At 42.2% G+C, this 17,880-nt stretch overlaps 2 protein-coding genes across 2 annotated transcripts; both read left to right on the top strand.

The window, feature by feature from the left end:
* Window positions 1–1,506: 1,506 nt before the first annotated feature.
* Window positions 1,507–4,738, top strand: LOC311044095 (exosome complex component RRP45-like; the record flags this gene model as incomplete). The annotated part of the gene is made up of 2 exons (XM_084055516.1): window positions 1,507–2,673; window positions 4,580–4,738. 2 exons carry the CDS (start codon window positions 1,507–1,509, stop codon window positions 4,736–4,738), a joined length of 1,326 nt encoding a protein of 441 aa, XP_083911642.1.
* LOC311044093 (uncharacterized protein) lies at window positions 4,543–8,219 on the top strand (the record flags this gene model as incomplete). Its single annotated transcript, XM_084055514.1, has 6 exons — window positions 4,543–4,671; window positions 4,758–4,829; window positions 5,245–5,357; window positions 5,939–6,014; window positions 6,099–6,485; window positions 8,163–8,219. The coding sequence occupies exons 3-6, from the start codon at window positions 5,305–5,307 to the stop codon at window positions 8,217–8,219; spliced, it is 573 nt and encodes a 190-aa protein (XP_083911640.1). The 5' UTR covers window positions 4,543–4,671; window positions 4,758–4,829; window positions 5,245–5,304.
* Between the last annotated feature and the right edge of the window lie 9,661 nt (window positions 8,220–17,880).

The raw sequence follows: 17,880 nt of genomic DNA, 5'->3' as shown, positions 1-17,880 counted from the left end.
GTCCATGCGGACTGGTGTATGTGGGAAAAACATCACGCCAGCTCAAACAAAGAATGAGTGAGCATAAAAGCACAATAAGGAGAAATGACAGGAACTACCCAGTAGCAATACATTTTAATGACTTCAAACATGACATCTCATCGTTCAAATTCCAAGGGATTGAAAAAATTATTCTACCTGAGAGATGGGGAAACAGATGAAATACTAAACAAAAGAGAAGTTTATTGGATTTATACCCTACAAACATTATTCCCAAAAGGGTTGAACGATGAAATTCCATGGCATGTGATGTTGTAATTCATTGTGGGACTATGCATTCGAAAACTCTGAAATACTATATATATTAATTGTCTGGAAAAAACCAAGCTCTAATGCAAAGTTAAGAGTGACTTATGAAAGCCGCAAGGCCGATGTTTTCATTTCTTAAGATTGTTTTTGTAAAAATACTTTTAAAAATATTTGTGAATATGTGTAAATAATGGATGTATATATGTTGAGTCTGGGCAAGTCGACAAGCTCACACACTAGAGACAATCATTGAGTGACACTCCCATTGGGAGTGTGATTGTCTCACACCTGTGAACCAGATGGAGTGTTTGTATATGAGAGCACAAAGTGATCAGTATTGTAAGACACTATTGAGGAAGGTCCAGACGGATCGAAACATTTGTCATTAAATAAAAAAAGTGAGTTGCCACAGCAAGATACAGTGTGCGGGACTTCTTATTTGATTCAGATTATCTACTATCCAACGCACCTGAAATAAGTAACAGTGGATGTGCGATTATTCTCTCTACATTGTAATAATAATCTACAAAGTAACTAGTAACTAATGTTTTCAAATAATTGTAGTAGAATAAAAGTATAATATTTGCTTTTGAGTTGTAGTGGTAAAAAGTAGAAGTAAAAGTACAGAAAATTGGAAATTTCAAGGACCCCCATAATACTTGAGATGTACTAAATAATAGTACATCTCTACTGCCCATACAAATGAATGACCAGAAGGGGGATATCAAAAGCAGAGGCATGGATCCCCCCATCCCTCCCAGCAAATTGAACCCAAAGTAACTATTGATTATTTTCTTAGAGATTGTGCTATCAATTACTTTTTCGATTCATCGAATAATCGAGAAGCACGTTTAAAAAAACAAAAATCATATATATTTCTTTATATATCAACAACAACTCGAGCACTGTGAGTCAGTCAAATCCATATATGGAGCTCCGATGTTGGTCATGCCCAAAGATAGGGTCTATGATGTCAGGCTTGGATGTTTCGGTTGGCTCCATATATGGGCTCCAGGAGGGGGTCTATGATGTCAGACCTGGGTATGTCAGTTATCTCTATATATGGGTTTCCAGGCATACTGAACACAGTATAATGTGCTGTGGTATCCATTTATCACTAATGCTAGTAGCAAGTCTGCTCTGAAACGTTCTTTACAGTAACGTCAAGCAATAAATTATACAAATATTACAATATTATTATGTTATTTAGTTTACAGAATGAAAGACACTCCGTTATCGAACTGCGAGCGCGATTTCTTGCTTAAAGCACTTGAAGAGAAAAGGCGTCTAGATGGACGGCAGACCTATGACTACAGAAGCATAAAGATCTCATTTGGGACCGACTATGGATGCTGCTTTGTTGATCTGGGGAAAACCAAAGTCATGGCCCAGGTGTCTTGCGAGTTGGTTGTTCCCAAAGAGAATCGGCCAAATGAAGGAATCATGTTCTTCAACATAGAATTGTCACCCATGGCCTCACCAGCATTTGAAGTGGGAAGGCAGTCCGACCTGTCAGTGACGCTAAACAGACAACTGGAGAGATGCTTGAGGAACTCCAAGTGCATTGACACCGAGTCTCTGTGTGTGGTATCTGGGGAAAAGGTATGGCAAATCAGAGTGGACGTTCATGTGTTGAATTATGATGGTAACCTGATGGATGCTGCCAGTATAGCTGCTATCACTGCTCTTTGCCACTTCAAACGGCCCGACGTAGGAATCCAAGGACGCGAAGTTACTGTGTATGGTCCTGAGGAGAGAGACCCTATTCCTCTGAGCGTCTACCACATGCCAATCTGTGTCAGCGTCTCCTTCTTCCAACAGGGGACCTACCTGCTTGTAGACCCGTGTGAGCGCGAGGAGCGCGTGATGGACGGTCTGCTGATGATCGCCATGAACAAACACGGAGAGATCTGCTCCATCCAATCCAGCGGGGGCGTCATGTTGCTCAAAGAACAGGTTCTGAGATGTAGTAAGATTGCCAGCGTCAAAGTGTCTGAGATCACAGAGCTTATCGTCAAAGCCCTGGAGAACGATAAGAAAGCCAGGAAGGAGGGGCGAAGGTGCGGCTTTGCAGCGTCTATGCCCAGGGAACGAATCACAACGCTGAAAGCGGACGAGACTCCTCTGGAGATGGAAGAGGTCACGGAGAGAGCCAATGATGTCGTACAGAGAGCTGAGGCCCCACCTCAAACGTATACGCCGGTGCCATCTCCTGTACTTCCTGCTACGGGCGTGGGCCAGGTGGGCCGGGTTCTTAAGAGTAATTGGGGACTGGAAGAGGATGAGGAGGAGGAGGAAGAGGAGGAGCAGGAGGTTACGATGGAAGAGGACCAACATGAGAGGAAGGACACAGGGAGAGAAGACGTGGTACAGGTGGTGGAAAAAGTACTGACATCTTTTACTTCAGTAAAAGATCAATAGCACAATGTAGAGGTACTCCGTTACAAGAAAAAAGCATGTGTTCAAAATGTTACTTGAGTAAAAGTACAAAAGTACAAGTATAAAATATACTTAAAGTACCAAAAGTACAGTTGTGATCAGCTTGTAGATCTGCTATTTTCAAATAGCCTATGTATAAAATAGGGCTAAAGTGGTTAATGTGTGTTTTATAATATAATAATTTATATCTGCAAAGTAACTAATAACTAAAGTTTTCAAATAATTGTAGTGGAGTAAAAGTACAATATTTGCCTCTGAGATGTAGTGGAGTAGAAGTAGAAGTATTGAAATTTGGAAATACTCCAGTAAAGTAAATGTGCCTCAAAATTGTACTGAAGTACACTACTTGAGTAAATGTACTTAGTTACTTTACACCACTGACGTGGTAGTTATATTGGACAGTGAGGAGGAGGAAGTGATCATACTCAACCCAGAGACTCCGAAGACATCTACCAAGAAGGATCAAAATCTTGCCACCAAGGGGCAGCAAAGTCCAAGAAGATGGAGTAGTGCAGCGATAAAGCAGTCACAGCCCTCTGTGAGCCATAGCTGTTGGTAGAATTCATGTAAAGATAGTAGATAGATGTTCCTAATAGTTAGGATGGGTAAATGCAAAGGACAAATTACACATACGTGCCATATGTACTGTAGCAAATAACCCAGCAACAACTAAAGGGGACACAATTATATTATTTATTATAAAACATGATTGTAAAAAGCTCTTGCAAAGCTGTACATGTGTGTTAATGTGTTGTCTAAATAGAATCTAACCATGTGAAACTCAGGATTCACATGGGAATGGAATGGAGTTGCTACAATGTGGTCTCAGACTTCATGTGGCCAGCCTGTGACATCAGTCATCTATGACATTGGTTCTCAAGTGGGGTCCTTGGGGGGATACCAGGGGGTCCCAAGCAAAATTAGTTAATAAAGCATCGCAATCATTTTAACCCCTTTATCCATATTTTATACTTTGGCTATTCAAAAATAGCAGATCTACAAGCTTAAATCTAAAAAAAAATGTTTTTAAGGCGAACACAAATCTCTGCTTCTGGGGGTTCCCTAGAACAACATATTATCAGGTGGGGGTCCGCGGCCACGTGCATATAATTTTTTTTTTAATTTTTACTTTCATCTTGTAATTATGTCATGTATCTCCTATCCAACAACTAGTGTTATTATTTTAGTATGCAATAAAAAATGACAATGATTTTATAATGGGGGTGTTTGGGGGGGGGGGGCACCAAAAAAAATCTTGCTTAGGGCCACGAAAATCCTAGGGCCGGCCCTGGGGCTGGCTAGGAGAGACAACTGAATGCTGGTGCCAGTCAGCTTTATATTTGAGCCCATCGTCACAGGAGCCAATCACCAGCCTGGTTCCACCTATTAGTTAGCCACTCACACTCAGCCACCACTCAGACACCATTCACACCATCTGGTAGTCAATCAATCACTCCTCACAACACACCAATGAGGGGGGAAACACCACACAGGAAAATAGATACAGGGTCATAACATTGACCATATACATGTATGGGCATGCCAATATATAGGGTATGGGCATAATGACCAGGGATCTCCATATATGGGCACAAAAGGGACACAGACAAACGGGTACAACGGGTAAACTCTGACAAAGCCCCTGACACTATGGTGGGATCAGCGGTGCGACGTTATCTTTCATAATCAATTACATTAGTTAATTAGTTAATATTCACTGTTGTGCTCCTACATAAAACGTCTGCTTCTTCTTCCCACATGAGCAGCCGATGACTTTCCAACCCTCAGTGTCGTCGATGCATCAGAGTGGCCTGAAAATGGGGGTTCTCTCAATGTCAAGCTGCTCCTCCAGACTGCTATTAGAGATGATGAGTTCACTGTCCTCACCAGCCCTCCACAGCAACAACAGCTCCAGCAGAGCCAGGCCCGCTGGGCCTTACCAAGGTGGCTGAGGACACTGCACTCTGAAGATTGTTATTATATGGTTGAGACATATCAACAGCTGAAATGACTTATGTGCTTCCATGCAGCATACATGCCCACTATCCTGACAACAACAGCTTAGTTACCTCATCCTGTCTTGAAAAAGCAGAGATCTCAAGGTAGGTTCTGTATACGTATGTTTTTTTTGCATTGATAAAAAAAGATAGACACATTTCTACACAGGCCTGGAGAAGTACGTAGGCTATGATAAATTAATATGACAATTTCCAGGTCTTAAAAAGTTCATTAGCCCACTTTTTTTTTTATCAGACTGTAAAGCCATTATTACTATTTCATACTGTGATATCGATTGTGAAGAATTATCTTCAGCAATGGCATAAGGGCCTATACTTGTAGATAACAGTTATATTGCTGACCCTGTAAATTTAAAGGAAATTTATGAGAAAGTTCGGATTTTTGAAATGGGATGTACAGTAGAATATTTAGGAAAACCTTCAAAAAAGGTTGTTTTCAATGTGACTTGGAGTATATGAAAAACTGTTTGCTCTTCATAATTTCTGATTTGACTCGCAGCTCAGTACCATCCAGATTAACCCATTGCCCAGGACTGCATTGCAGTCCTCAAGACCGCTAATGACGTGGGTTACTAATCCTCATTACACCCCACGGTGCCAATCCCAAACCAGGTTGGTGCACAGAGTGTTATTACCGTACTACTTTCGGTTTAGAGCTTGGCAGTCTTATCCAGAGCGATTTATAATCAGTGCAACGGAGTCAACTGAAACTCCTTGACAAGGAGCCCCAGAGCCACCCAGAGCATTGGCAATAGATATACACGTATAGATGTACTCCTTTCTATCCCTAGAATGATAGTGAACTGTTGTTTTTTCACTTCTGTTTGTACCCTTTTAGTAATGTTTATATGTGCTCTTTTTTCTAATTTTGAGTGTTTTCTGTATGGGGACTACGGATGGAAATTAGCATTCTTGCTAAATCCGGTGTATTTACACGGCATTGTATGTGTGGTGTTCATTAATATGCGCTGTCCCGTCCAAATAAAAGTATTAAATAAATGAATGAAGTCCGACTGAAAGAAATATGAGGTTAAAACTATAGAGGGGGGGATACTGTTCTTAAAGATAACCTTTTGGTTTATTGTCTTAATTGCACAATTGTTTTATTATTTAGTGTTGTTTGGTTGCAATGTTTAGTCCTTGGTTTTAGATGTTTGAACCAAGCGGTGTGTATTTCTCTATTCTGATTACAGCTCCAATTCTCGCCAAGTCGCCGTCAAAGAGCTCATTTTCCTCCCTCCTACAGAGTTGGACAACCCTGTAGAGAAGGTGATCATCAGCATGTATTTCTTCCTCCATTACTTTAAAAGTGAATTCCCACAATTGCATGAGCTCCTATTCTGTATGTCACAGAAAAAATGGGAAGATGGGACGTTGAGGAAGAGAGTTCAGCTCAAGTTGACCCCATCATTGTCCCAAGGAAGCAAAGAAAGGAGCGGCCTCCTATGGTCATCACCCCGAGACACTGCCCTGGCGTGTCCTGATGATGCGTCCCAACGTAGCCGGCCAAATTATGAGGTCTGGCCCAACACTCCTTGGGCCTTGGAGGTGTTTGCCGTGGATCAAAGTCTCGCCGCTGCCCCCGGGACCCGGGACAACCCAGGGCAGCAGACACCCAGAGCAGCCAGTGCCTTCGTTTTGAAGAACAAGCCCATAGTCTTCCACGCGGTCAGGGAGAGGATACGAAAGAGGCCCACCCACGAGGACCGCCCTGCCTACAAGTACAAACTGGACGAAAAGGTCAGTCAGCTCTGGTGGCCTCTGGCTGGTCTTTTATTATACAACAACACGGCTACACAAGAGGCCAAGAGGTTCTCAACTCTAAAAATAGAAAGAACAAAAGAGTGGTTTAAACATTTAAAGGGTCATTTCACTTTAAAGCACTTGTCGCCAGGCTTTTCACAGGTTTCTATTCTGAATTAACCAGCCCTATCTGGTCTAGAGGCCGCCTTTGTGTTGTGTGTAATGTGTGCACACACACACACAGACAGATACATGTACCATTTCCGTGTCCGCTCTAGATCTACAGTACTTCCTGCATTTGTAAAGGAAACCAACAACGCAGCATAAATATTAACATAATGAAATAACTAATTGAAAAATGAAGGTCTCCCCATATTACATATTATTTCATTAGAGGGACAATATCAGTATCCAGGAGTGTGTGTTATTCAATGAGTCTAACCTGGAGTTTGATTGAGCTTACATAGGAGCTGAGTGTGTTTGATTAAATTAATGTCTATTATTTAATTAAGAAACTTGAAACTGTCTAGAGTGCACACAAAAGTCAGAGTAGACATGAAAATGCACCCAGGAGTGTTTTAAAGTGAAAATGACCCTTTAAGACCTATATGCCCTTCATCATAAAACAAATGGCGAACATATTGTCAGCTATTTCTGTTATTTTTGAACGAAAGAAAAAAAAAGAAACGTTGGAAAATGAAAATGCGTCCCAAAAAAAAAAGCAAACCAGAAAGAATAGGCAGAACTCTAGAAAAATGAATGAGACATGTCCTCGATCAACATTCATATTGAACATGTTTCAGCTCGCCTATACCCTATTAGCGGCATGATTGTGGCTGTTTTATGTCACTCCAGTGCATACTAGTTGACCTCTGTAGTAACTGCCAAAACCTCAACTCTCCCCGGTTCCATTCTCAGTGATGTTGACACGTTGGAATGTAATAAATCTCAAAAAAATGATAATTTCGTTAGTCTCGAGTGTGCTAGAGTGCATAGGAAAATGCTTTGGCAAACGGCACATGCCTAAGAATGGGGAAGAGTCACGGGAGAGTGAGACTTGGGCATGGTTTCCATAGATGCTGGCCACGATAGCTGTTATTAACCCGTTCAAACCGGGAAAGCATCTGTGTAGCCACTTTATCCATGTTTTATACTTTGGCTATTCAAAAATAGCAGATCTACAAGCTCGTAGCGCGGCACCGAGTGCCGCGCTACGAGCTTGTAGATCTGCTATTTTTGAAAAATCTTGAACAAAATCCCTGGAACAAAATACTTTCAGATGGGGGTCCACGGCCAAATACATATAATTTTGGGGGTCCTTGACATGAAAAAAGTTTGAGCAAAAAAAAAGGTATGTAGCAACATAGGTTTAAAAAAAAAAACTGTTAGGATTTAGAAGACATTTGTAGAATCCCCAGAAGCAAAGATTTGAGTTACAAATGAGATTTGCAAGATCTACAAGCTCATAGCGCGACAATGAGCTTGTATATCTGCTATTTTTGAATAGCCAAAGAAATCTAAAAATGACACAGATGCGTTCCCGGTCTTAATAGGTTAAACACAAGTTTTCCACTGGGTTCATAGCGCCATGTTTATTTAGTGTTTTCAACATTTCACGCAGAGACCGGTCAGTTGTCACGTACGTCCTTCCCTGATTGGCTGATGTGCTTTCAGCGCAGGAAGAAAGTGAATGGTTTCCCTTCTCCAGCCGCTGATAAACAGATGAATTAAAGAATGTAAACTGGTGATGATTTCACGCTAAATGCATGCCGATGATGATGAGGAGGATGTGTGGTGCCGTTTGTAGTAAGAAGGCCGCGGGGTTGTCGTTGCCCCGTAATGTTCCGTGGGCGATGAGTGAAATGAGAGAAATGCATCGCATTCTCTCACTCACTGACTGGATGGCTGCGTTGCAGGTTCCTGGTCCACGACCACAATAGAGGCTTGTCATGGAGGGTTTGGAGAGAGATTACGGGCAACATGCTGCAGGAGGTTCGGTAAAAGGAGAGTTTGGAGTGATATATCACCTCTTCTTACCTGACAAAACATGCAAATGTCTCTCCAGTTAAAATGACACTATAAAACTTGAGAAAACAGGAAAGCAGTGCAGGCTTTCCAACATGGTACAGTTTCCCTTGAAACCTCACTCTATAGACCATATTCACACGGCGGCCATGTTTCTATGAAGTCAATGAAAGTAGCCACCCCGGGTGGCGGCACTTTCAATGTTAAATTCCAATATGGCCGCCGTGTGAATATGGTCTATAGCAGTGGTTCTCAAATGTTTTCATGACAAGGATTGCCAAATTGATGTATTGAATTGATTGATTGATTGATTGATTGAATACAGTACTTTGATTGATTGAACAGCACGTGGTACAGTAAGACATTAAGGCTAAAAGGATCTTTTTAATATATATTTTTAAAGACATTTTTAACTCAAATCTTTGCTTCTGGGGTCCCTGGAACAATTAAAAAAAAAATACATATCATTTTGGGGGTCCTTGACATGTAAAAGATTTTGAGCACCACTGATATAGAAACTTAAGTTTTTTCAGAAAACTGTCAAAGGATCTAGACGACATTTGTAGAATAGGTCTTAATGGGCCGTTCACTCTCTTGCCTATACTGTGATAAACGTGTGAATTCAGGCTGGAGTTGACAGCGTTGACAGGAAGAGTCTGAACAGACAGACGTACCTGCGGAGGAACCAGAGCCAGCCAGCTCCACATGAGAGGGAGGAGAGGTCCACAACATCTCAGGGGGAGGAAGGGGCTGCTGGGGGACGTCTGCCCTGCTGCTGCACCAGACTCCAGCCTGCTCCCAGGACAAACCACCACCACCCCAAGAATGCTTTGTCCATAGGTAACAACTGTGCTAAACACACCGGAAGGCTAATAAAACAGGAGGCCTAAAAAAAATCCTTGTATAAACAAGTATGCTGTACAAGTGTAATACAACCAGAGACTGTGTAATGTCTGTCCTGACAGGGTGTGAATGCGATAAAATACAATTAAACACAATACAAATCCGATGGCTTAATTTCCATTGTGGTCCCTTGGTGCAAATGTGCGAGTAGTGTACTGCAGGTTGAAAGTGATTAACCACTTTGAACCCTAGTGTTATTATTCTGGTGCGAACATTCGTTGAAAATTGCAGATATACCTTTCTTTTTTCCTTTTTTTCCCTCCCAGCAGATATTTAGCATAGGGCGAAAACAGGAGGGAACCTAGTATAGTCCTGGGGGGGGGGGGGGGATTCCGGGAATAAGTTGAGTACATAGGGTTTAAGTGGTTCAAGAGACTTTGGCTGTGTCCGAAATCTTTGACTCATTCACTTCTCGCTTCTCCCTATATAGGGAGTTCTATGTAGACGACTATATAGTGAACTCATTGGCCAAAGAAAAAATAAAAACACACACACACACACACACACACACACACACACACACACACACACACACACACACACACACTTCAGACACTGCTTAAATGATGTCATCGCTGTCGTGTGCCAGATTAGTGTGTAAAACTGTCTTTGAATTTTGCAGTAACATTAATGTTTCTGTGGTCCTTCAGGGAGGAACAGGGAGAAAGCCTCGACCTCAGCCACACCTGGGAAACCAAACAGTAGCAGCGCGGCAGACAAAACCTCATCAAGGTTTATGCTTCCACCCCCACCGCCCTCCAGCCTCACCTCTGACATCAGTGGAGATCACAGACCGAGAGGAGGTGGAGCCAACACTGTCAGCATAGTGGAAAGTAACTAAGTAAATTCACAAGTACAGTACAGTACACTTTTTTTTTTCTATCGATTAGTCACCCCATGGAGACTTGAATTCATGGGAAAAAAATGTTTTTCTTGCATTCCTATATGCCAATAATTTGATGACTCTTTGTGTCTCCTACCGGAACCGCTGCCGGTCATGAAATGATTGGCTTAGGAATGCGACAAAAACAAAGAAATATCCATGAATTCAAGTCTCAATCATGGAGTGACTAATCGATAGGAAAAAAAACATTTTGGGGGTTAACTATCCCTGTACAATTCTGAGGTACATTTGCTTTAGTATTTCCATTCTTCTACTCCACTACATCTCAGAGACACTACAATTATTTGGTAGTTGTGTAGTAGTGACTTTTCAGACTTAGATTATTATTACGAAACATGCATTAATCACACACGCGAAATGGCACATGCATGCATAAGTATTTAAACTTTTGGTATTTACTTGTATTTTGATCAAAATGCTTTTGTGCTTTTACTCAAGTAAGAGGATGAATACAGGCCTTTTTACTTGTAACAGAGTATTATTATATTGCCGTATTGCTACTTTTACTTACTAAAAATAGCAGATATACACACTCATGACACGTGGCTTCAATTTTCTGTGCAGGTCGCTTTACAACTATAAATCATGCAAAATGGCGTCAATGTTACCTTTCACTTCATTCATATGCTGTGATAGAACAGACGCATTAAAAAGGAAATGATCTGATAAAGTATTGCTATAATTCAACATTGTTACTAGAGATTGGGCATTGGTTCCTTTTACATATAATGATGTTTTTCTTTATTTCTTTATGACAGCAGATGTCACCTTATCAGAATATAGAGCTTTAACTTTATCTTTATTTTTGAATTTCAAAATGTTGTAAGACATACAGACATAATACAAGAAATAAAAAAAGACAAGAAATAAAAAACTGAAGTAAAAAACAAACAGACAATCAAATAAAAGAGGCCATGGGACATTCAGTATTAATAACAGAAACATATGTTTACAGGATTTGAGATACAATAGAGAGGATGCAACCCAACATTCACAAGGGATCTGGCTCGTTACCTAAATAATCTAAAGAGCTTTAACTTTTAATCAAAAGTCTCTTAAAGTCTTTATTTTACAAAAGAATATCACTTATACCACCCTTTAAACACTGGATCATCAGGACTGAATAACAATAGTTTTTGTTTCTTGCAATTACCAAAATTTCCAAAGAATTCCCAAAGTTTTCCTGGAAACCATAACACTCATTTGCAAAATGTTTCCACTCTGTCCAGTTCTGTAGTGAATCCTGATGATACATTGTGGGCTGCTGATGCACATGTACAGGGACATTTTGTTTGTAACTCTGAGAGTGTACAAAATGTGACCAAATTTGGTCATATTTTGCACACTCTCAAGAGTCCAATAAACACTGAGGAGTTTCCAGTGTGGCCCCCTGCAGGTGTGACTGCCCTACACCCGCATACAAAAGAGACTCATTTAACCTGGCGTCTTGCCCAAGCAGGAGAGCAGAGAGGCAACCTGTGGCCTGTTGCATTCCACCAACCCACCTAATAGCAGCGATGACAGAAGGGGGCACGGACCAGACCCCCACGGCACACAGCTCGCCACAGCGCTAGCAATAACCTGGGCCATTGTGTGGCTGGCATGAGCAGGTGTGCTGCAGGTATACGGAGGGAGGGACACACCCCCACCCCCACCCCCCCCCGTCCCATGAGAGGCAGTGGTATGTACAGGCCGAGATAACTACCGCAAGCTGCATACCCCCAACATGTAACTCAAAACTACTGCTGAATCACCATGGCAGGCTAACGCACACCCACGCATGTCTGGAGGAATCTGGATTCCTTTGCCATTGGAAGGCCTTTTACAGTCAGTCAAGTCGGAAGGAGTCACGGACCAGCGCGGCTCTACAAGACCATGGCAAAACACAGGGTTTGGCAGTGAATATGTTCATAAGACCACCAGGGTTAGATTTGTATGTATAAAAAATGAGAAAAAAACAGGGAGGGAGGGATTTTCTTAACCACTTAAGCCCTATATATATATATACTTTGTTGTGGGAGAAATTGTAATTGAAAAGAGTCGATGCAAGCGCACGTGTCATATCACAACGTGTTGTGAGCTTGTAGATCTGCAAATTCTTTTAGATCTGATTTTATTATAGATATGCTATTTTTGACTTTTTGCCCAAAATAGGGGACCATATGGGGTTAATGTTGTTAACATTGGTTAACTATAATTCTGTTTTAGGTAAATTGTTAAACTTTGATATTATTAAATATAAAACAACAGATAGTCTATACATTTCCCAAAGGGAAATGCATGTGTTTCATTCAGTCTGACCAGAAGCAGGGATATAAAACACATCCTCACCGGTGATAGAAATTAATGACCAGAGGATATCAAAAGAGGAAGCTTGAACCCCCCCCCCCCCCCATGCAAATCAAACCTTGCATACGACCAACAAAGCAGCCCTACTTGGAAACCACTCAAAGCGATGGTACATGTCGAGCACAATATTTGAAAAATACATCACCCTTTTCAGCGGTAGACCTTTTAGTAGCAATTGGCTAAATATGATGGGCCAGGACCGTCACATAAGATGTTGCCTTTCCTTCCCGTGAATCTGAGGTTTCTTAAGCTGTACACTGCATATTAAGTACACCAGAATAAACAAACTGGCATTTCAAAGGGACTTTAGTGTGGGAGCTGCCTGCATAGGCCCTACTGACAGAGAGTGTCCTGTTTGTGGGCAGGGGAGAGGGGGCTGAGCCGGGTGGCACCGTTACACAGCTTCTCCTGTGATTCAGAGGGGAAAATGTTATCGCAGTGGGCCATAAACAGAAAAACGTTCCAGGGCTAGCCAACAGGGAACGGGGACACAAACAACATAAAGCTCAACTTTACCTGGAGGCCATGAGTAAATCAGAACTGTAAATGTAAATTATGTTACTTAAGTCTTGATTGATAAATTGCAGCACAGTGGGTATGATATGAACTGCATGGGTCATTAAAGTGCCCCGAATAGTTGCAAACGTTCACACAAGTTCATTGCAGCATTCATTTCCTTCGGCAAACTAGCGAGATCATTTGCTTGTTTAGCAGCTCATAGCGAAGCGGTAATACCCTATGACAAATATTCAGTGTTGTGCCATCTAAAATTAGGCGAGGTTGTTTGCTCTGATATTCAACTTGGAGTCCACTCATTCAAAGGACTCTTTGAAACCTTGGAAAGTTCTGGGGGTGTGAAGTCTTGGAGGGTCTTTAAGGTTCTTAAAGTTAATGAAATGGTCCATTTTGGCTAAACAATGCCCTTCAGGATGCATCGGTTGGTCAAATCTGGCCATTTGCCAAAGAAGTCGTTTTGAAAATATTTTTTTAAATGTAACCATATTTTCAAATGATACTGTATGCCGCATTTTATGGTTTGAAAATGATTTAGTTATGTCAGGTGACAAAGTATAAATTAGGCTGTCTAATGTGGAACTATGCCCTAGCTAGCACAGTGGTTCTCAAAGTGGGGTCCTCAAAATGTGTTAATACAGCATCACAATCATTTAACCACTTTTAAAACATTGCAGATATGCAAGCTCACAAGCGGGTCACTTTGTGCCGTGCTGCAAGCTTGTACATCTGGGGGTCCCTGAAACAAAACATTTTCAGATAGGGGTCCATGCACCCAACACATGCTTTGACACTCCTTGCCTTAACCACAATTCTAAATTATTTCAGAAATCGATCTGCAAGCTCACAACACCCTGACACACTGTGAGCTTGTTTTGTATTGGGTTTTTTGCCTATGACATGCCCAATATTGGGAAGCCAGGGTTAAAATGGTTAACATAGCTGTCAGAAGTAGGCCAAGGCCAGGGTGGGGAAGGGATGCTTACAGCTGGACAGATTGAGTCTTTTGGGTGCCATTAAATATTCCATAAACATGCAGTGTTGGCGGCAGCATTCCATCTGTGTCTCTCTTCTTTGCTGGTTCAAAGGTTAGTTGAGCTACACTATGAGATGGATGGGAATTCAATATTATGGGAAATGTCAACTATGATCAGTGCATCCATACTGGATCTGATCACTGCACGATTTATTATTATCATTATTATAGCTATTACTACTACATTGGTAAGAATGCTTGCAAGAAATGTACGGTCATTTGAAAGGGTTTCATTCTAAAATGCAAAACATCCAATTTGGATGAAAGACAAATGTGTAAACTGAAACTCAGTCAATATTTGATACACACATATGATTCTGCCCTCAAAAACACAACTCTCCTTGTAAGTGAAGTTCTTCAGATGAGTCTTGGAAGAGCACTTTGATAGTAGCTTCATGCGTGTGGGTACTTTAATGTGTTCTTTTAACAGTAGCCCATAATGTGCTCTACTTTCATGTCACCACAAGCCACCAACCACCATTCGAATGCTGGTAATTGTGGCTAGTTAGCTGGTCTGCTCTCCAGTCACTTTGACAGCTAACCAAACATCATCTGGAGAGTCATTTTTGTTCTAAAAACATAGTTGGCCTTATAAAATGCTTAAAGTGGCTGTTGTGAACTCACTGATTCCGCTTGGAATAGAACAGTGGCAGACTGTGGCTGATAGAAGAACAGGAATTCACATTCTGCCCCGGAGCCAACGCTGTTTTGTACAATATGTGTCCATTTATTTTCACATAGTGGGGTATCTCATTTTGGAATATAACTGCTCCTTCCTTTTCATATGTGACCCTAAATGACTCTATTACTTAAGTAAACCTCTGCTTTTCACCAAACCCAATCGCCAGAGGTTTCTTGCAAGCCACAGATACGTTGGATCTTGACATTTGAAGGCCCACACGCCGTCAGCAGCAGGTTTGAGTCCCGCGAGGCGCGCCCGAGTGAGGCACCAGCTGAGCGAGTGCCCGCACAAATTGCGGGTACTCCAAATTGCGAATTGTTCTGCACTTCTAGAATCTAGAATAGAGTCAACATGGTCCGCATCTTGTGGTTTCCAGAAACGTACAATGGCAACGTTTCATCTGGTGACCAGGCTGTTCGACCACGCACGTGGTTAAAGCATATAATTTATACATTGTTGTGCGATCGCGCCGCTCAGCGAAAACTGAAGTGCACATTTTCACGTTAAAACCATGGCATACGCCGTCGCTTTTCCCAAAGTATAAATTAGGTTTTACAGTATGGAGGTCAATGGAGGCATTCAGAGTACCTTTGGCAAGAGTGATGACTGAAGTGTACTAGGAAGGAGGTTTTTAAGGACACTGGTATGAGGAATGCAGTCAAATCTTAACCTATGGAGGTGGTGTCACGACTGGGGTTAGAGTGCAGTCTAGACAGACAGACGGACACACACAGCTGATTCCACACAGAGCAGATGTTTGCCTAAATGTATGCGTGGGATTGCTCCATCAGTCACTATCAGTGGTGTTTTGATCGCTACACGAGACACCACCGCGTTTCACTGGACATTTTTCAAGCGCACGTGCAAGGTACAGCCAAGTACCCACATGGTTACTGTGCATAACAGGTTTACTGGTGTGCGCATGTGCATGTGATGTCATTAAAATACCATTACCCTGAAAAATGAAACCACCATTACACCACTGGTCACTATATAACCACTCCACAGGTTTGATTAGCGTTGCTGTAGCCCGTATTGTTCAGCTATTTGATCTGAATGCTCATCAAGTAAAATAATTAGCCGGCCAGCGTTCTCTTCTATTAGCCTTTATTCATGTCCACCCTAAACATATCACATCACTGAACTCAAGCCAAAAATGCTTTCACTGCCGTCTGGGCCTTTTTATGTCTTCTCACTGCCTAATCTTTATGCTTAATTCATACTTTTGTTGTACAACGGCGTCGTGTGCCAAAAACACGGCGATCTTCAAGCTCACAACGCGTGGCGACGCAGTCGTACGACAAAGTGTAAGTCAGGCTTTTTAGTTGTGGCTGACAAGTGTTGCAAAACACCTCTTCCTGCGTGTTGCACACACTTCCTGTTTACCCTCTGGAGCAGTATGAGTGTCTGATCTCTGCACATCAAACAGCACTGCCCCCTTTCTAACCTCCAATGTGCTGTGAGGAGCCTCACACTTGAGAGGGCTCATTTCTCCTGCAGCCTCAATATGTTCCTGATTCATGGTGTAAGCTGCAGATATATATAGAGTATTAATATATCGTTGCTGTCGAGCAGAAACCTCCATGTTTTAACTTTTTGTGTTTTATCGTAAATTAATACCCTACTTGATCATCATTCTACAGCATAACACAAACGTAGCAAAAGTAGCAGATCCACAAGCTCGAGTTTTTACTGGTTAAACCCTATAATATACTATTGACGGGAGTCCCAGGCGACTATCTATGGCCCACTCCTTTTTTCCCCTCTATACACCAGAGCTAGGTGATCTAGAAGCTCACAACATGTAACGTTTGTGAGCTTGTAGATCAACTATTCTTTGCCAAAATGTTTGCCTCGAATGCCCCGAATAGGGACACTAGGGTTAAAGGGATTAAACGCCATTTAAAAAATTGTGAAAAAATAAATAAATAGCCGATCTATGCGACACGTTGTGAGCTTGTAGATTAGCCATTTTCAAACAACAACAAAGAAACGTTTTTCTTTTTTTTGTGAAAATTGTAAAACAATTTTCTAATTCTTTGAAACCGTTTTGATCGTTTTTGAATTGTATTACTATTATATATATTTTTTTTAACTTTTATTTAATTACATCATGCCCAAAATAGGGACGCAAGGTTGGACGTTTTTAAGCTCCAGGGTGCTGCTGCGTATCTATAAGAAGTGACGTCCCACGGTGTGTGTTGTGTGTATCAGATGTAGTTATATTATGTCCCTGAGCAGAGTGCAGGCATCGATGGCAGAAGCCCTGCAGTGACGAATCACTGCAGGGCTCCTCTGACCTCCGTGTGTTTTGAAAATGTTTGTCTGGCTGACAAACAATGGCTGGCACGGGGCCAAGCAGGGAGGCTGCCAACCGGGCACCCACCCCTCCTTATCCCTCTCTCAGCCCCCCCCCTCCCCACCCACCCTCCAGTTCATCAGTGTCCGATGCACCATAGCCAGCGCACACATCCTGCCTTTGTGGGCCAGGAATGCATGGAATTCAGACTGCTTCTGCCCCCCTCCTGTTCCAACAAGGTGCTCTCAAACCCCCCCCCCCCCAACACACGCATGCATGCACGCACGCACACATACATACATACGCAAACACCAAGCGTCTTGGTTGTTGGTTGTTTTTCGCAGGGTTTCTGGGTGGGTGCTTGCGCAAGTCTCTGTGCTACTCGTGGTTTGGGGGTTTACTCTCCCTTCCTTCCTCTCTTCTCTCTGTCAGTCTGTTCTCTCTCTCTCTCTCTCTCTCTCTCTCTCTCTCTCTCTCTCTCTCTCTCTCTCTCTCTCTCTCTCTCTCTCTCTGTGTCTCTCTCTCTCTCCCCCCTACTCCCTCTCTCATCATACAGTAGACCTAATGCCCAGTGCCTGTCCTTCCCACATGACTAGCCTGTGGTTGGTCAACATCACCTGCATGGCATCGAGGACCGAGTCATTATAGACACCATCCCATAAGCAACGTGTTGTGTTTGAA

This window comes from Gymnoscopelus microlampas (genome assembly GCF_963454915.1).
Source record: "Gymnoscopelus microlampas genome assembly, chromosome: 4".
Lineage (NCBI taxonomy): Eukaryota > Metazoa > Chordata > Actinopteri > Myctophiformes > Myctophidae > Gymnoscopelus > Gymnoscopelus microlampas.
This window is presented reverse-complemented; position numbering and strand designations above follow the sequence as displayed.